This window comes from Solanum pennellii, chromosome 9 (genome assembly GCF_001406875.1).
Source record: "Solanum pennellii chromosome 9, SPENNV200".
NCBI classification, from domain to species: domain Eukaryota; kingdom Viridiplantae; phylum Streptophyta; class Magnoliopsida; order Solanales; family Solanaceae; genus Solanum; species Solanum pennellii.
In genome coordinates this window covers 75,563,012-75,581,884 of record NC_028645.1, presented here as the reverse complement: position 1 = coordinate 75,581,884, position 18,873 = coordinate 75,563,012, and the positions used below count along the sequence as shown (strand labels likewise).

Below are 18,873 nucleotides of genomic sequence, written 5' to 3'. Positions count from 1 at the left end.
AATTAAGATAAAAACGTTAATTTTGAACTCTGTAATGTATTATCAGAGCATTTTTGAAAATAACATAATAATTTTAAAAGTTGAGTATTTATGTAACATTTAAGTAATTGTATTTCACTTTTATTTGAATTGTATATTAATTTATTTATTATAATTTATGTTACTTTAGAATAACATATAATTTTATCTAAAAAATAAAATATTATATCACATGAAAATTTTATAAAATGATTATCTGGAAAAAGATAAATTCTGTTATGAAATAAGAAAATAAGAATGAAATTCTATTTGGGGAACCTTACGTTTTCGTTTTTTATTTTTTTTCAAACAAATGGAGTAGAAAAACGAAAATCAAGCTAGGTAAGGCTTTGAATATCTTATACTATGTATTAGCAAAAATTATTGCGTATAAACTCATGAACTGTCTACATTTGAATGTATTAAAGAGAGAGTTTACAGATTTAAGTTTGTTTGTTTTTTTTGTGCGCAATTCTTCGGGATCAGTTTTTTGTTTTATTTGTAATTCCTCTGTTTTGAATTTTGCAGGGCAATCTTGAATTTGGAATTTTCCCCATCTAAAGATGGTAGGTTTAGAGACAATCGCCTTCTGAGGGTTAGGGTTTTGAGTTCTTATGAAGCTCTAATTTTTATTTTTCTTCTCTCTCAGCTTCCCCTCTCTTTGCTCAAGACTGCACAGGGGCATCCCATGGTAAGCTTTTGAATTCATCTGGAAGTTTTTTTTTTCTCTCGTCCTAGTTTATTGTTTAGTCTGATCTTAAACTCTTTTTGGAGTGGTAATGTAGTCAGATCAATTAGGTTTTTCCAAGTGCTGCATGTTTTGAATGAACCCCAACTTATTAATAACATACAAAAACAACAAACCATGTGAATAAAGTAGTTATAGGAGAATACAGGAGTGTAATTCTCCTGTTTGGGAAATTGGAGGGAGAATAACAATAATGATTTCATGTTTTGTCCTGTTGTTAGTTGAGACTTTTGGCTAACATTCTTAAAAGGCAACATATATTTTGTTGGTATAGTTTATCAGTTTCTGCATATTTATATTGTTATCTCCAAAATATGCCACAAGTCCTTGGATTATTGTATTTGTTCAATTATCTCAATCTGGAAACTTTTGTTTTCTAATACAGTTGGTGGAGCTAAAAAATGGAGAGACTTATAATGGTCATTTGGTGAATTGTGATACTTGGATGAATATCCATCTTCGTGAAGTTATCTGTACGTCAAAGGTAATTCATTGTTTTTTAATATGTTATTGCTAGGTTTTCAAATGTAATTGGTGTAAGACCACCTGATTTTGAAAAATTAATGCAGGATGGAGATAGATTTTGGAGAATGCCTGAATGTTATATTCGTGGCAATACCATAAAGTATCTTAGAGTTCCTGATGAGGTTAGTTTATCTTCTTAATTACTATGATTAATAATGCTTTCGTGTAGTATTATTTGTTTTTCACTTGCAACATAGTGTGTATAGCACTTTTGGACTTTGTAGAAGATGGGTGCCTATTTTGTTGTAGTTATTTGTATTATTAAATGGTTGCTTTGCAGGGTGACTGTAAAAATTGTAAACTAGTTGTGGAATGGCAGTTTCTACTTAACTAAGACTAAACTACTTGCTTTAGTGCTATCACTCAACATGACAATGAGTTTGAAAAATCTTTAGTTTTCATAGAGTAGATGTTAATATACACAATAGTATTTTTTTACACACCTAACGAGCAGGCCTGAATTCTTTTTCCCGTGCCAAGCACACAACTTATTTTCTGATAACGGGTGGGTTGAGAATTGCACCATGTTGAGATGTGAAATGTGTGATCATTTGATGTAAAAGCTTAAGTTGTTAGGGAGAACTCATTTTAATTTACTTAATAACATCTTGTATAGAACACCGAGGACGGTCCATTTACACCTTTATCGTGGTGCATTCTAGGGGCTTGGTTTGATGTAAGTAGGTGGAATCAAGATACTAGCTAATTTTGGTGTGACCGGACTCATGGATATACTTGTCTGGTTATTCACTCAATGGGGCTTTTAGGGGTGGGTTTCAGTTGTGTTGTTGTAGGCTGGAGTTATGTTACTAGCTAATCTGTGGTGTCTGGGTCTATGAGGCTAAACTTACCTTGACATACTTGGATTCAGAGCTGGAAAACATAGAAACCAGATAGAAAAGTTAAAAGAGGTATCAGCAGTAACACATGTCCAAGCAATAATGCAGGAAACTGAAGGTTGAACTTATAACACAACTCTGATGCTCCTAAAGGCTAAATATAAATGCATTCATACTCTTGTTGCCTCTTTTCTACTGATAACATAGATTTCTTGAAATGAAATCATTGTTGTGGTTGGAACATTAGTGTTTTAGACTTCGAACATAGTGTTCTTCTCAAATAAGATGTGTAGCCAAGTGGTTTTCATATAAGATTCGGAAGTTAGATAATTCTTAGTTCTTAAGTAATTATTTTCCAATATACTGGCTTATTTTATATAAGATATCCTATACTAAAAAAGATTATAAAATGTTAGATATCATAAGGTTGAAACCCTATTGATGTTGTTCTTTCTTGCATGCGTGTAGTCGACTGTGTGTTCATTTCCTCGTGACTGTGAGTAGAACATTCCTGGAAGAAGAGAATTGATTATGCTGATGTGATGCAATTTAGCCAAATCAGACATTGTTGTGCTCCCTATGGACCGTTGAATCTGACACCTTAGGTAGGAGTGCGACTCCATGAAGATGGCAATGAGAATTTGCTTTAGCAATGACGAGCTTCCATGTGATATCTAACGTTTTCAGTTTTGACTAAATAAAGCGGCGGCGCATGCTTTCTGCTTTTATTTTCTGTTTACAGCGTATTATGCACTCCGCCCTGTTTTTTTTATAGCTCATGACAGGCACATATGGGAAGTTACCTCTCTCGTCCATTCACCTTCCACACATTCATAGTTGATTCAGGAATGACCGTTGAGTTTTGGAGGTTATCCTTTTGTTGATCTTTTAGGAGTGGCAGGAACCATCTTTTCCCCAGTGTTTGTTTCCTCTGTTAGATGCTTTTCTTTTTGTTTGTGAGGGCTTTCAAAACTAGCTAGGAAGGGAGATGATCTTTGAATACAACTGTTATCCTAATTTTCTGTACTTCTCCTTTGTTTGGACACATAGGGGGTGGGGGGTTTGAAAAGGAGAGGTAGGTGAGAAGAATTTTCATGGGCAGCTGACATTTTCTTTTAAAAAGTCATAACGTTAACAGATAAGTAACTGTAAAATGAAAAACCCCTATATCCTTTCAGACGTAAAAGGCAGATTTTACACTTTCACTTCTACAAAAATGGAAAAGAATGCAGATTGCCTTTTCTTTTGTACATGGAATAACTTTAGTATTGCAACATTATTTTACTGAGAGGCTAAGCTTTGTAGATATTCTTGATGATATATATGTATATATATTAAAATATGAACATACCTACTTGTGTTTACTGGTTTGAATAGTGCATTTTTATCACTGGGGTTGGAGACTGAGCTTGCAGTAGTTTATAAATTCTGGAAGCTTAGTCTGCCCTTGGCTCTTCATTTGACCAAGTTAATAATCCCTCTTAGTGCTGTTTGGTTAACTATGCTATAATTTTCCAGGTGATTGATAAAGTTCAAGAAGAAACAAAAAGCCGTGGAGGTACTACTTTGGACTGTTAATTATCAGGAATTTTTATAACCAACTGCTAATTAGCTACGGATCAGTGTGGGGTTTGTTGATTTTACAAATACTGCCCTACTAGCCTAGGATCAGTGTCTGAGCATTCAGCTTAATTAGTATATTTTTAAAATCCTTTCGCAGATAGAAAACCACCTGGTGTTGGTGGTCGAGGAAGAGGAAGAGGAGGTAGTAGGGATGAAGGTGCTGCTGGAAGACAGACGAAAGGCATTGGGCGTGGAATGGAAGATGCAGGTGCCAAAGGCCGGGGCAAAGGAGGACCTGGTGCCAAGTCTGGTGGAAAAGGTATGAAGTGTTCAATATGCAATTTTATTGTCAATTATGCTAAAGCTTATGTTATCCCCAGAGTCTCAATCCACGGCACTGCATTTCCATGTGAGATATCTTATTCATGCATATATCTATCTACCAATACATTCATGTTCAGTGCTTGAATTTAATCTCTATGTTGTAACAGTCCTCTCAAGTATATTTGTGAAATGCAATATGTATATAGCCATTTGCTAATCAGATGATTTTGGATGGTACAGGTGGTGGCCGTGGACGGGGCTAATTCGTCGTCATTTAGAGAGAAAGAAGCCAACTGACAAGCTAGATATATTGTATCTATCTAATTTTGTTTGTACTTTGAAATTATAAAGCAACTTACTGGAGAAAAGGCCTGCTTCCAGTTATTATTATTATTTTAAGATGGAATGTATGTAGGCTTCACATGTAAGAGTACGTCTTGAAAATATTTGGCGTCTCAGTATGTGTGTTATTTTTAAATAAAAAATGTGCTAGCTTTCTTTAACTTTATACTTGGAATGTTAAATAACACGAGTAAATATTTCTGTACTTTAGATTAGGGGTTATTCAGCATACATTTCACTGGGCTTGTACATTCTTAGCTGTCGAAGAATGGATTTTTATCCCCTCATGATGGCAGAGTAACCTTGTTGTAGGCAGGAACTTTAGATTATGGGATAGTGACAAGTACCAATAATGTTATTACAGAAGGAGTGTGGGTCTTTGGCTGCACAAAAATAGGATGGGTATTGTTAGGAATTTTCAATGCCAGATGTTAGGAATTTACAAAAGGAAAAAATGGAGGGATTCAAAGGAACAGCTTCTTTGTGATGATATCTCAAGTATGAAAGAATTGTTGGATCGGTTCTTGCTCCTAGTCACTTTATAAGTTGATTTGAAACCATCTCTTGTGCTAGTATGCCATTTTTTTTTTATAAAACTCTATGCACATGATAATAGAGGCACAATACTAAAACAAAACCCACATGCAAGTCCTTGGTTCAACGCATATAACCCATCTCCTTTACCTCAAGTAACCCTTAGGCAACACTTACGAATAGCGTCTCATACCACTGTCCACACAAAAGCATAACCCTAAGGTCACCAACTACTGCATGGGAACTTTTACAATTTTGTTACAAATTAAATATGCCTGTTGTAACTTTAAGATGTTCATTGGAGATGGAGCAAAACTGCTTTCCAGCTGGCAAAAGAGAAATCACCTTGCATTATTTTGATTGATGCTATAGGCACAAAGCGTTTTGATAGGTACTGTATCTTTGTTTTCCGTTGCTAATACCCTTGCATGCCCATAATATCGGCGCATACTCGATAAGGAGTAGCGTGTGCTTGCAAAAAAAAGAAACTCATGTGTGTGCTGATATATATGTTCTTCTCTTGCAGCAATATGTTCTTCTCTTGCAGCAAAGTTAGTCGGGATCTAGAGGTCCAACCAACTATGTTGGAGTTACTTAATCAGCAATGATCGGATTAAGGTTCTTTTCTACTTGAACTCATCAAAAATCACTTTGATAAATAAGATATTAATATGTCAAACACATCTATGCGAAAAATAGAAAGAAAAAAAAGTGCATAGATTTCAATTGAATACCCTTCTTTCACCCGCCCAAAGCAAGATTAGTTCACGCATCTTCTGCGTAGTACTAATGCAAACTTGTCCCCGGGATACAATATATTGTTCGGGAAAGGTCCAAATATACCCTCATACTATGCATATTTTCCCTCCGTTAATACTTCAAATCACTAATGCCCTTAGTGTCAAATACTTGGTCCAAAACATGTTGTGCAAGTCAGGCCATAAAATTCTCTCTTTAACCCCACACTCCAAAAATCTTCAAAGATATAAAGTTAGTAATAGAAAAGTGACTACAACATACCTAGTGTAATTCCACGAGTCGAGTCTGGAGGTAGGAAGTATGCACATCTTACCTGTACCTTTGTGGGGTAGAAAACTCTCGACTTACAAAAGGAATTGAAGGGTTATTTAGTCGCAGTTAGCACCGATGAGGATGTATCAATTTAAAAACAATGACAAAGCATTTTGTTCTAATACAAAGCACTTAGATACAAGATCCAGTTTTGACAGATGCTCAAGTGTTTTCTTCCAAGTTCAAACATTCCTATTATTACAAAGTAAAAACTATATATTTTATCAAAAGAGAAGTCACCAAAGCAATGAACATGCATCTTTTGAATTGACAATTGCTCCAACTATATATAATACATTGCAAAATTTGAAGTAAAGTTTGGCTCTGATTTTGTGCACCTCAAGTCAGCCGGGTCTTTTAGGTTGAACACCAGAAGTATGGGTCTCCTCAATACGTCTGGTAAGCAATGATATTGCGTAATGTGAGGCACTTGAAGCAGTGTAATATGAAGTCATCGTAAGTTGAGTAAACCTTGGAAGTGTATATCCTGTAATGGAAAATCTGGTCATTTACACATCAAAAATTACTTTCATAATTAAGATTAAAGCATGAGAAAAGATCTTTGATTATTGTCATTAAAGTACTTTCGAACGAGTGTAAGAATGAGTGGCTACTTTATTTTCCTTTAAATGGCACTTTCCCATGAATTATTCCTTCAAAATATTGTAAAGAGTCTAATTTATTCTAGTTTTGAAAAATAAAGTGAAGAAATATTTCTTCGGGACAAGTAGGAGGAGAGGGTCGGTTAGGCCTGCCTTTTCAATCAATCTTCAGGCATTCGGTGCCGAGCACATCTAAGAGAAAAATAGAAAAAGTGCGTGCATGGATTTCAATTGGATACCCTTCTTCACCCAGTAAGCAAGATTAGTTCAGCAGGCCAATTCACGTATCTGCTGCAGAGTACTAGCGTCAGCCCTATGAGCTAACTTGTCCCCTAGATACAATCTATTGTTCTGGAAAGGTTCAAATATACCCTCATATTATATGAAATTGAGCATTTCAATTTACTTAAGCCCTTAGCATCAAATACTTGATACAAATACGCCCTTGTTCTGCTCAATTGCGCATAGTATTTGGACCAAGTATTTGACGGTAAGGGCATAAATGAACTTAAGTACTAACATAGGGCAAAATCTGCTCAATTTTGCATAGTATAAGGGTATATTTAGACCTTCTATGTATGTTGTTTAAACTTGGTACCAAGAATAAGTACGACAAAGCGATAAATAAAAATACTAAGTCCAGTAAAGTCAGTTATGTCTACAATTCCCCAAATTTAGAAGTATTTGTATCTTCAGATCCTTGATTGTGCATGGCATGACACTATTGTACACTGGCCACGCCTCTTATTCAAGTGCTCAATATTTCTTATCGTAACAATAAGATGCTCATATCTTGAAGAAGATAATTAACCTAAGCATAACAGAAAGCTTGCCCAACAATGATCTGAAACAAACAATTTCGAATATATGACATACATTCAACAAAATACGGGTACCAGAACATGTGCAATTTTCTTATAAGAAAAAAACAGGTATCTAAACTGTAGAATACACAAAATTTATGGACTACTACACTTTTGACATTGAGCTTTAAGGAAGGAAAAGATGCTTAATTTTATTATGTGCATAGATTGCAATTTTTGTGGCTACTTAGTTCACATGATTTGAGAATGAACTTGTCAACCACATGGCCACCGGAAGTTACAGGTGTGATGTAACCTATTCTTCTCTCCGAGAATTATTTCCAGGTGAGGCTCGTCTACTTTTCCATCAAGTGTCATAGCACTTCCTTAGTGTTGGTTTAGACATCAGTCATACTCATCACAACAACATTCCCAGTGTAGTCCCACAAAGTTAAATTGGATCTGGGGAGGATATAGTGTATGCAAACCTTACCTTCACCTCAAGATAAAGAGACTGTTTTCGATAGACCTTACCTCTATTACAAAGTGAGGTTTCAACATCAGTCATTCAAAAATGAAATAAAATGCACCGTGCTGAGCCCACATTATATTATTACCAGAATTACCTTATTTGGTCGATTAAGGTACACCTTTAAAATACGCCAGAACAACATTAGAGGGGTTATATTTGATATATGTGATAGTTAGTTTCTCAATTGATCAAGATATCTCTTCTTGATTACAGCATTCTTTTCATATCCATTATAAATTCTGATTTCTTACAGTATATAGTTGAAAGCAATGTTCATTAGAAGTAGATAAGCAAGGTGTGAAATATCACCAACAATTATATACTTGCGTAAAGCGGAAAGATTATACATTAGGTTTTCTTAAATACTCAAAATACTGATGGGATAAAGTGATATCCAATTATATTAAGATAGAGAAAGTAAACTAAAACAGAGATACCCAATATAAATCCTAGCAAGTAATTATTGCATTAAACTTCAAATTACCAACTTTTAAGTATTGGTGCATAGGAAAGTATCGTTACAGAGGGTCACTTTTAAAAAAAAGATTAATATGCTGAGTGTCATGACAACTTTATTATCAATTCATAACATAACACATGCTAAATTGAAAGAATGAAATTAGAACTTCATAGAATTACCACCAAATGTCGCGCTAGCTGCAGAGAACATGAGTAATGGAGGAAGCTGCAAGAACAAAACAAGGGGAAAAGTGAAGTTTTAGATAACACATCAATTGTATACTCAATTATACATAGATTTGAATACAACACAAAAATCAAGAATGCAATGAATAGGAGGAAGAGAGGAAGAAAAGACTTTAAGATCAGAAAAATTGGATTCAATGCCTACCCCTATAACAAATGGAAGCCACTTTGGACCCTTCACATGTCTCTGGACAAAAGGAATTCCTGAAAAGTACTAGCATTAAGACTTCAACTATGACTTCATTAGATAAAAGAGAAGGAAGTATTAAGTTTAATATTTCAACCATGATTTACTATAAGGAGAGTAATACAAAAAAGAATACAAAGATAAGCACATAAGAGATGATTAATTAATCATGCCTGTATTGAAACCATGAATTGCACTGAGCAGTCCACCAATTCCAGAGCCAGCCTACACAAAGGTAAAGAATATTACTTTAACTAATTGGTAAAATCTCTTCATATTATGGTTGCGCTATAACTCTGTTCACTATAGGTTTTTAAGCCTTGTCCAACCGATTATAAAAATTATGATTAGTAAGACAAGGGTAAAATATTCGGCTTCGGGTAAAAGATAGTCTTTCAGATTTTCAAGTGGAAGACATTAAAAAACGGAACTCTTTCAGGGGTCACAATAGAAACTTTCTTCTGCATAGAACTCAACTAAGCCCAATTCCAATTTACTATAAAACAAAATCTTGAAGTTTTGGACATATACAAAACATTCATATAACTCTTCGGCATCAACCACTTTCAGTATCAACATGGTATGATCTTGTGGTTTGGTCCAAGCCTGCACAATTTCCCAAAAGGCCTCACGCCATTAAGACTATCCCCATACTTTTTTCCATGACCATGGTTTTGGGCTAGGTTACCAATCTCAAGAGGATTCAACAGCTTATAAGTAACTTATGTTTTTTTTCAGTTACCAATATGGACTTTGTTTATGCACACACAACAATTCCCCCACTAACTAAGTTCCACATGATCCATTGCCATTCATGGGCTAATTCAGAGTTGGTCCCCACAACATCACTACGTCATCTTCCTACTCGTCTAGCAGTCATTAGGTTAAACAGCTGAAAGATACACTTAACATGTGTGATATTGTCTGCTTTGGGACAAGCATGTACAGTTTCCCTAAAGGGCCTCATACTATTAAGGGGTCACTTGGTTGAGAACAAGTTATACCGAAATTAATAATCGGGATATAAGTTATTCCACCGTGTATATGAGATAACTTATCCCATCACTAAGGTCTAAATGGTGGGATAAATAATTTCAAAACTGCCTAATATCTCTAACCAAACGCATGATAAAATAATCCCGCATTTTATCCCTAAGATTAGTATACCTTATCTCTCACACTAAACGACTCCTAATATAACCAACACCTATAGTTAGTAGCTTACTTTTTATTTTGAACTACCAAAGTGGGACTTTGATCACAAATACCAACACCATTCAATCTTAAAATTTGTGACTACTTAGGTAAATTTTAATCATAACAACAAATTTAGCTACTTCGATCTCGTAGTTCAAATACCATTCGAAACATGTAATATAGCATACTAACCACAATTGTGAAATCATGTAGAACAGGAGTAATCGCCCATTCTCCACTTTTCTGCAACCGAAATCAAATTCAAACTACTAGTTAGGCATTTCATCAAGCATGTACTAGACAAGATGTGGACAATTACAAAAATACATACTGAATTGGAGTTCAAGAGAGAAAGACAACGAGGACATCTAGCAGAGCCGAGGCCAGGTTTGATTGTAGGATCATGATGGAGATTCCCTCTCTTCAGCTTTTCTTCGTATACCTCTCGTGTTCCCATCTCAGTTGAGAACAAAGCCCAAAAAAAAGAGAACCTTTCAGCTTGTGTGTAGAACTACTGTTATGTATATTTATTTAGACTGGTTTTAGAGTCAATCACTTAATTTTTTAAAGAAATTAAAAAAATTATTTTTTCAAATGATTAAAACAAAAATTCTAATGAAAAACAGTTAAAGAGGTTCTGAAATTTGTATTAGTATTCGAAATGTCCGTTAACGCACGATTACTTTACAATTGATTATTTGATTAATGCTTTAAAAGATAAGCATGCTTGGCTAAATTAAAATAAAATATTTACTTGATTTTAAATTTTTAATGCAAAATGGTTATCCTTTTAAAAAGTTAAATTTTTGAAACCTTAAAATTAAATAAATACATAATAATAAATAAATAAGATAGAGAACGAAGATTTGAGCCAAAGTCTGAATCTTTTCGTGTGGGCTAATACTTGAGCCTATTTTCCTTTTGAGCCATTGGCCCAATTCTTGGAAATTTACTTCTTTGGACCTTAGGCTCAAGATAATAAGAAAGTAAGTGGGCTTAGATCCAAAAGTCTTAAAGCAAACATGACAACATTATAGATGATTTATGCAATTGTAACCTTTATTTTATCTTATATTTTCATAATTTTTTTTCTTTTTCAATAAATAACAGATGAAAACTTAAAAAATAACAACGTAAATGAAGAGTCATTAAGATCATTGATTCATATTTAACTACATTAGAGATGATTCATGTGGTTATAACCTCCATTTTTATCTTTTATTTTTAATTTATTTGTTGATTTTTTTTTCAAAAGCAGATTTCATAGAATAAATAATGAATAAAGTACTTTCTTAATGAATGAAGTACTTTACCAATGAAATTAATTACTTGTAGATTTTCTAGGTTAGTCAAGGTAAATATATTTTCAAGATTAATTTAATTAAACTATTAAGGGTATAATGGGCAAAAATGATAATTTATGCATAAATTTTATAAAATAACATATATTGTGGTCCAACTATATTTAGAAAGGAACGATATATAATATGGGAAGGGAGTAATTTTATGTAGTTTGAAATTTCAACGATGTGTACTAAAAAGGGTCGTTTGGCCATGCAATATGGTATCATGGTATCATGATATAGAATTATAAGATGAAATTGAAGTTTGTTTGGATATGCAATATGGAGTTTTTGTGTTGTATATTTTCTCATAAACATAAAAATCCCATAAGTTGTAAAATTATTAAAATAGCTCCAATTTTTTATTCAATCTTATCAAATAAAAAAATTATAAAATCGCATAATAAATTATTAAAAGGTATTTTGTTCTCCACTTAAGTAATCATTTCATTTAGTTTTAATTTAATAAAAAAAATTGAACATAAATTGTAGTGTATTAGTTTTTAATATAATCGTCCCACATAGTACGAATAATTTTCTCAAGTTAAACTTGCATTTTTCGATAATGTGACTGGGAAGACGAACTAACATTGTTACTTTGAGCCGTTTGTTGGTCAATATCATCCGCAACTATATTTTCATGTTTATAGACCATAAATACTTCATCACTTTAACAATTGGTTGGTGTGAGTTAAAGTGACTATATGTTCGTGAGAATAATAAATTTATGTCGGTGAGAATAATAAATTTGAAAAAGTAATGATGTGATTATAAATTTTATTTACATATGAAATAAATGGTTAGTAGATATAAATGTGGATTGTTTTAACAAAATATAAACTTGTGGATCAATTTTTGTATTAAAATATCTCAAATCATGATATGGAATCACCATATAATTCCATATCATAATTTTTGGAGAATATGAAATTACATCTCATGATTCCATATCATGAGATGGAATCAGCGTGAAATTGCATGTCCAAACGCTAATTTCATTTCACGATACCATATCGTGATATGATATCGCATGGCCAAACGCCTAGTAATTCTCTTTATGACATTAATCGAGTCTCCCCTGCCATAAAGTGTCAGCTTGTGCCAGCCACACAACAAATTTGTAGTCCTTGTAATTTTGTTTTCAACTTCTTTTGTGCTATTGCTACCATTTGATTTTTAAACATTTTAACATACATCTAACAAGTACTTCACTCTTATTTGTCACTTGTTATTTTCTTTCTAGTTTAATAACAAATCACAAATAGTTCAAATTTGAATTTTGAGTTAAAAATTGTTTCTTTTGTGTATTATTCTCTTTAATATATGTAGTTTATTTATGTGTATATAGGAATTCGGAGGTGAAACGATAAAAAAAATTGAAAAAAATTTCAAAAGGGTATTTCAAAAAAATTTCTAACTAAAACGGTAAAATCGCTACTAATATAGCGATTTATTTGTACGGCGTTTGGAAAAATCGCTGCTCTACGAATGATTTATACAATTTTTATTTTAATTTGAAATTGCTGCCTTGCCAGCAATTTGTAAAAAAAAAATTAAAAAAATTTATTGTAAATCGCTGCCACTGCAGCGATTTTAGTTAAATTCTTTTTTTAAATTGTATTGTAAGTCGCTGCACAGGCAGCGATCTTACCTAATCTTTTTTTCTAATTTCTTTGTAATTGTGGATAGTAAATCGCTGTTTTTGCAGCGATTTTAGTCAATTTATTTTTTTACATAGTAGTAAATCGCTGCCTTTGCAGCGATTTTTGGTGGAAAATATTTTTTTTAAAAAAATAGATAAATTTTAGTGATTTACTATTAAAAACTAATAATATCAATAATAATTTAAGTAAAATTGCTGCAAAGGAAGCAATTTACTATAAAAGAAAAATTTTAGTAAAATATTCACAACACAATTTTAAAAGAAAAATACTAAAACATTTACATCAAAAAAAAATTTAAACTAAGGCAGCAATTTTACATCAAATGTAAAAAAAAAAACCTAACTAAAATCGCTGCAAAGGCAGCAATTTGTTAAAAAATAAACTTAAAATAACTTTGCAGCAATTTGTTAAAAAATAAACTTAAAATAAAAATTGTACAAATTGCTCATAGAGCAGCAATTTTTTCTATCGTCGGCCAAATAAATCGCTATATCAGTAGCGATATTACCGTTTTGATTAGAAAGTTTTTTGATATACCCGTTTGAAATTTTTGTCAATTTTTTTTTTGCCCTTTAGGCTCCAGACTCGTGTATATAGCCCCTTTGAGAATCAAGAGTATAGGTGGAGCAAACTCTGAATTTTACAAAAGAAATTGTTTTAGCTTGTAGACCATCCTTAAATTCTTTCTTTTTCCATTGTTGTTGAAACTTTTGATTGATTTGCAACCAGTAGCGAAGTCATATTAGCTCAAAGGCTGGTCAGTTAAATCCGCTTTGTCAACAAATTACATTTGTCCGTATGTGAGATTATATATATATATATATATTGATTGTTGAATTCATCAATACACAACAAGCATGTTTTAGGTCATAAGTTCGTATCGTAACGTTTTTGCATATCTTATCTCCAATCATGGCTCTGCCTCATCCTCTAAAAAGTTACAATTTAGAAATTAAATTTCAACATGTTGACATGTCTGGTGTATTTTATATTTATATATAGAGATCGGGGGAGTAATAAGTATTAAGATTTAAGATCCAACAAGACCCTTGTGCCTAGCATATGCAATTATTGATAGGAAAACAGATGCAGAAGCAATTCCAGAAAGAATGACCACCTGCAATATAAATACAAGGGTTAAATTTTTTTTACATATTTTGAGTGTACGAAGCATCCTGCATTCACACAGGATCTAGGGAAGGATCACATCCTGAGAGAGTGTGATATGTAGGCAGTCTATCCTGACGCAATCATCAGTGACTGATTCTATAGCCACAATAGAGAACTTTATTGCTGCTCGAACCATGCATTCACACAGGATCCAGGGAAGGATCGCATTCCAAGAGAGTGCAATACGTAGGCAGTCTATCCTGACGCAAGCATCAATGACTTGATTCTATAGCCACAATAGAGACAATTTTATTGTTGCTCGAATCCTGCATTCACACAGGATCCAAGGAAGGATTGCATCCCAAGAGAAATGTGATATTTAGGCAGTCTATCCTGACCCGAGCATCAGTGACTTGATTCTATAGCCACAATAGAGACAACTTTATTGTTGCTCCGAGGCTTTACTTCTAGAGTTTAACTTCTATATACTTTTGAATTAAATTCTTGATATAATAATATACTACTTCCAGAAAAAGAATTGAGTATGCGCACCCATTTAAAAAGGTAGCCATGGTCTTTCTTCCATGGAACTGGAATATTCATTCCAAATATTGCAGCCACCAAGGAGTACACTGTCAAACAAACTGTACCAGAACTCAGGAACAGCTCCAACTGCGGTATCAATCAAAACAAATGTTATTTATTCGCCTATATACAAGTCGAGAAGTAGCAGACTTATACAGGATATATTTAACAAGATGGTACACATTTCAACATACCTGGATCAGCTGATTTCGATGATTGTCCAGCTGCCAGCAACAAGGAATTTACTGTTAGTTTTGTGTATAGTTCCTAAAGCTACAAGGTTTTAGCATTACACAACAAGTTAAATCAGAGCGGAGTAGTAACCTGAATATTGATATAGTCCTCAGTGTCATCAATATATTCGCGCAACTGGATAAAGGAACACGAGTATCACTATGTAATTAGAGTTCTGAATGATCAGTTCATTATTTCATTTTGGGTATGTAAAGGGCACCAGGTTCCTGTTTTTTTCATTGTCTTACCGTTGTCAATTTGTTCATCGTGCTTTCAATTTGCACAAAGTACGCCTGCAAAAGCATGTAGTTATTGAACAACACGAGTAGCAGAGGATTAATGAGGCCAAAGTGTGTAAGTTTGTGATGATACTAACCTCAAGCAACATTTCAAGTTCCTCGACATCAGTCTCCTCATGAGTTATCCCACTGATCCTGCTTGCTTTGGATAATAACTTTGAGCGTATTGAGGACGTATCAGGGGACCAGTAAGGTGCCACCTGACCACTCAGGGGGGATGAAACTCCGGCAACTAATTTTCTTGAGAGGTAAAGGTCAGCCATGTCACCATCATCTTCGAGAAGTTGTTCAAGATCATCACGTACCTAGATATTGGCATAATTTAGATTCAATTAGATTAACAAAACATTCAGCTCTAGATGAACTCATCTTTTTCCTTTTAGACACCATATCATTAGTCCATAAACGAACGCATAGACCAGAACATCTTGTATGTTTCAGGACATAACATGTAGAAGAAAAAGAGAGACATACTTTTTGAACCCGACTAGTCAACCTAGTCATTGCACTCTTCAATTTGCGCACTCTATCCAGGTTGCGACTACTAATCTGCAAATTAGTAAAAGAAACATCACAAATTAGAAGAAAAGGTACTTGGGAAACAAACTGATCAAGAGAGAATAATAAATGCGCTGTGCGCAAGCACATACATATCATAACCAAAATGCTATCCAGTAAAGCAACTAAACAATGGTTTCCTTAGTTGTACTTGGGATGAACAAACAATTGAGTAGAGACATTTTGTCGATTCAATTTATGCAAAACAATCGGGCAAGGTCGTAATATGTTGCCTCCTGTTCAAATAAAATCAATCTTAGTTGACGTAGATGACGAGGTTTACTGGTGGTAAAATCTAATGGCACCATAAGTCTATATCTAGGATAATTCTTACAACATATTCCACCTGATTCTGTGGTGAGGTAAATATATCTGATTGCAAGTTTTTGTTATAAAACTTCATTAATTCATCCATCAGTTAGAAGCGATCATTTCCCTTACCTATAAAGACTCTGTAATTCCCTCTTCTACGGATGATAATATTTCTAAGAACATTGTTTTTCAAGTCTGTGCTTAACATGACATTGCAAAAAACTAATTATCTTTTTCCCTTTTCTTCCCTTCTGACTTTCAAGCCATAGACAAGTGGGAGAACGCTAAATATAGCGTTTTCACAATAGATCTTCCGCTGTTAACTTAGTTCTACATTAATCAATTAGAAAAGGAAGCTGCTAATCCACTGCTTTTGGAAGAAAACAATGACAAAACCATCATATATAACATGTCAACTTATCGAACAACAGAAACTTGTTGGACATTCGGTGGTAGCAAGTAGATATGACTTTCAAGAGCGGCAGACATGGCAACTGATTAGCGGTAATTAGAGCAACTCAATACAAAATAATCAATTTTAGGTAATTTGACCAGCTTAATTCATACGATTACCACTCTTTTAGAGATTATTAATGCATAGTTTAGGTAGTTAGTTGCACTAAGCATGAAAGTGAACATAGTGGTTTTCTTACCTTGGAGGTGAGCTCATCTAAAGCCGGGTAAGCAGCAGTCTCTAGTTCTCGTGTCTGAGTGTCAAGATAACTGCATACTCCTTCTAGTGCTACTTCTAAAGCTCGAAATTCAAAAGGAAACTCTGCATCACAAATAATAGGAACGGATGATTAGCAATCGTGTTGCTTGCATAGAAAGAACACATAGTAACCAACAACTCAACACCGAAATAAGTAGCAGTAGGTGCATACCAGTTGGTTCAACGGTTTGCATTTCATTTCGTGTCCCATTAACAACAGGTTGATCATCATCTTCACCTTCTCCTAAGCTAATAGCTGGCAATGGCAATCTTCTTTGAAGTTCTTCAACAACAGGAAGAACATTATCATCCATTGGGTCACGAATCAATACCTACCTCAATAAAATAAAACACATACAATGGGATATACATTTATTATCAAACAAAAAATCAAGAAAGCTATAAAGCGACAATCGATAATCATATATTCCCAATGAACTTATCTTCAATACTCTAAGGGGTCGCTTCATAAGAATAATACTAAATAGAGTGTATTAGTAATGCTGAATTATTTCTATCCACACGGTTCGTCTTTAACCAAGCATATTCATGTGTTACTGGTACCTAATAAATCATATCAAACAAAGGACTATGTATTACTTATCTATAACATACTACCAAACGACCCCTAACTATGTAAACAGTTACATCACTCAGAAAGTGAAATTAGTAACCTGAAAAATAAGGTACAACAACATAAATTATACAGATAATGTAAAATTATATTCAATTTCATTACCGCCACAAAAATCTGGTAGTTAGGCAATGTAGAAACATTACAACAAAAACAACTTTTAACAGTACTCTCTCTCTCAATATATCTGACATATTTTTATGTTTTGAGAGTCAAACATTTTAAGTTTGGCTGAAAATTTGTGCATGAAATCTTCAATTTTTTAAAAATAAAACTTACATATTTATAAACTACGTAAAAAGTATTATGAGTCACAATAATTGATAATGCAAAATGTTTAAAAGATTATGAAAAATTTATCGTCAAAGATAGACTTGTTTGACTCTTGAAATCCGAAAGGTGACGTATAAAATGAGTTCAGAGAGAGAAAAAGTAATAAATATGCACATGAATAGAGAATGCTAAATTCTTTACCGTAATTAGTTAAATGTCATTTAATTCAATGTCAGTATAGACTTTAAAAGCATTTACAAAGAATGTTAATTGCCAATAAATATAATATTTAGCAACAATTAAGATATTATCGTAGCTAAAATTAATTTTTGGTGCAGGGAAAGTAATAGAAATTTACCTCTTCTGTAGTAATAATTGCTTTGATATGCTGAAGGCAGAGAAGAAACAAGCCAAAACAACAAAAGCACAGCAATTAGATTACCAAAATATCGAATCATAGAAACAAAAGCATGTTTGATTTCTTAGACGGTCACTCAACTAACAGTTATTCTTCCAGAAAGTCGAGACTAGTTGAGTGACCATTTGAGAAATCAAAACTTGAAAGGCTAGAAGGATTAAATGCACCTCCAGATTGAGTACAATAGCTTTTTCTCTACCGAATATTGCAGAAGGATAAGAAAGCAGAGGATCAAGAATACGAAGATCTCTAGCATGTATTGAAACTCTTTTCATAATAGCATATTTATCCAAATCCAATGTACTACTCTGCCCTTTACTGTTTACAAGTATCCATCTTCTGGATACCCCTGTTTTCATACTTCAAACTTACAACAAATAATAATAGTAATTCAAAAATAAGTGAATTCAAATACTGGTTTTTGCAGAAGGAAAATTTGAAAGGTAAAGAGAAAAGGGGAAAAATTTGGTGATAAAAAGAGAAAGATAAGGACATGAAAATGATTGGTGAAATTGTAAAGAAACAAAAGATAGTGTTATTATTACTGATAAAAAGAAGTAAAAGTTGGTTTTGCATGTCTGTATGTTTTTTTTGGCCGAGTGTGGGTGCGTTAAACAAGCAAAAACTTACATAAACAGACAAGTACGGTGTATCAACCCTCTATTTTTTCATGTTTTTTTGACAATAATATACTTAGACACGAAATTATTATTTTTTGATATTTGAGAATAAATAAAATAT

The 18,873-nt window shown here is 33.4% G+C and overlaps 3 protein-coding genes and 1 non-coding gene across 5 annotated transcripts; 2 read left to right on the top strand and 2 right to left on the bottom strand.

The window, feature by feature from the left end:
* The first annotated feature begins 245 nt into the window (after positions 1–245).
* On the top strand, positions 246–4,525 carry LOC107029578 (probable U6 snRNA-associated Sm-like protein LSm4). Of its 2 annotated transcripts, none has more exons than XM_015231014.2 (8): positions 246–360; positions 547–584; positions 668–709; positions 1,152–1,250; positions 1,336–1,413; positions 3,649–3,688; positions 3,851–4,012; positions 4,258–4,525. In XM_015231014.2, exons 2-8 carry the CDS (start codon positions 582–584, stop codon positions 4,278–4,280), a joined length of 447 nt encoding a protein of 148 aa, XP_015086500.1. In that variant the 5' UTR covers positions 246–360; positions 547–581; the 3' UTR covers positions 4,281–4,525. The 2 variants fall into 2 exon arrangements, with proteins under 2 accessions (XP_015086500.1, XP_015086501.1); XM_015231015.2 differs by lacking the exon at positions 246–360 and adding an exon at positions 373–437.
* On the top strand, positions 2,665–2,781 carry LOC114074130. Its single transcript, XR_003574612.1, has one exon. It is a non-coding gene; the product is annotated as a small nucleolar RNA snoR127 (small nucleolar RNA).
* A 1,523-nt stretch (positions 4,526–6,048) lies between the features above and the next one.
* On the bottom strand, positions 6,049–10,510 carry LOC107029665. The gene is made up of 6 exons (XM_015231101.2): positions 10,322–10,510; positions 10,183–10,233; positions 8,967–9,018; positions 8,752–8,810; positions 8,541–8,586; positions 6,049–6,451 (listed from the first exon to the last, which is right to left on the bottom strand). Exons 1-6 carry the CDS (start codon positions 10,445–10,447, stop codon positions 6,309–6,311), a joined length of 477 nt encoding a protein of 158 aa, XP_015086587.1. The 5' UTR covers positions 10,448–10,510; the 3' UTR covers positions 6,049–6,308.
* A 3,332-nt stretch (positions 10,511–13,842) lies between these two features.
* LOC107029168 (magnesium transporter MRS2-I-like) lies at positions 13,843–18,631 on the bottom strand. Its single transcript, XM_015230517.2, has 11 exons — positions 18,300–18,631; positions 18,073–18,102; positions 16,980–17,139; positions 16,749–16,870; positions 15,700–15,774; positions 15,303–15,530; positions 15,175–15,219; positions 15,017–15,061; positions 14,887–14,916; positions 14,660–14,779; positions 13,843–14,114 (listed from the first exon to the last, which is right to left on the bottom strand). Exons 1-11 carry the CDS (start codon positions 18,489–18,491, stop codon positions 14,028–14,030), a joined length of 1,134 nt encoding a protein of 377 aa, XP_015086003.1. The 5' UTR covers positions 18,492–18,631; the 3' UTR covers positions 13,843–14,027.
* Positions 18,632–18,873: the final 242 nt, after the last annotated feature.

What these genes read in the sequence shown, in the direction of transcription:
- LOC107029578 (XM_015231014.2), top strand. An exon ending in ATCTTAGAGTTCCTGATGAG is followed by an intron (nt 1,414 to 3,648) that starts GTTAGTTTATCT and finishes ATAATTTTCCAG; the next exon opens with GTGATTGATAAAGTTCAAGA. An exon ending in TGCCAAGTCTGGTGGAAAAG is followed by an intron (nt 4,013 to 4,257) that starts GTATGAAGTGTT and finishes TGGATGGTACAG; the next exon opens with GTGGTGGCCGTGGACGGGGC.
- LOC107029665 (XM_015231101.2), bottom strand. Translation starts at nt 10,447, where the DNA reads ATGGGAACACGAGAGGTATACGAAGAAAAGCTGAAGAGAGGGAATCTC. An exon ending in CTCTCTTGAACTCCAATTCA is followed by an intron (nt 10,234 to 10,321) that starts GTATGTATTTTT and finishes TTTCGGTTGCAG; the next exon opens with AAAAGTGGAGAATGGGCGAT. An exon ending in AATTCATGGTTTCAATACAG is followed by an intron (nt 8,811 to 8,966) that starts GCATGATTAATT and finishes AGTACTTTTCAG; the next exon opens with GAATTCCTTTTGTCCAGAGA.
- LOC107029168 (XM_015230517.2), bottom strand. Translation starts at nt 18,491, where the DNA reads ATGAAAACAGGGGTATCCAGAAGATGGATACTTGTAAACAGTAAAGGG. An exon ending in CAATTATTACTACAGAAGAG is followed by an intron (nt 17,140 to 18,072) that starts GTAAATTTCTAT and finishes TTATTGAGGTAG; the next exon opens with GTATTGATTCGTGACCCAAT. An exon ending in TGACTAGTCGGGTTCAAAAA is followed by an intron (nt 15,531 to 15,699) that starts GTATGTCTCTCT and finishes GCCAATATCTAG; the next exon opens with GTACGTGATGATCTTGAACA.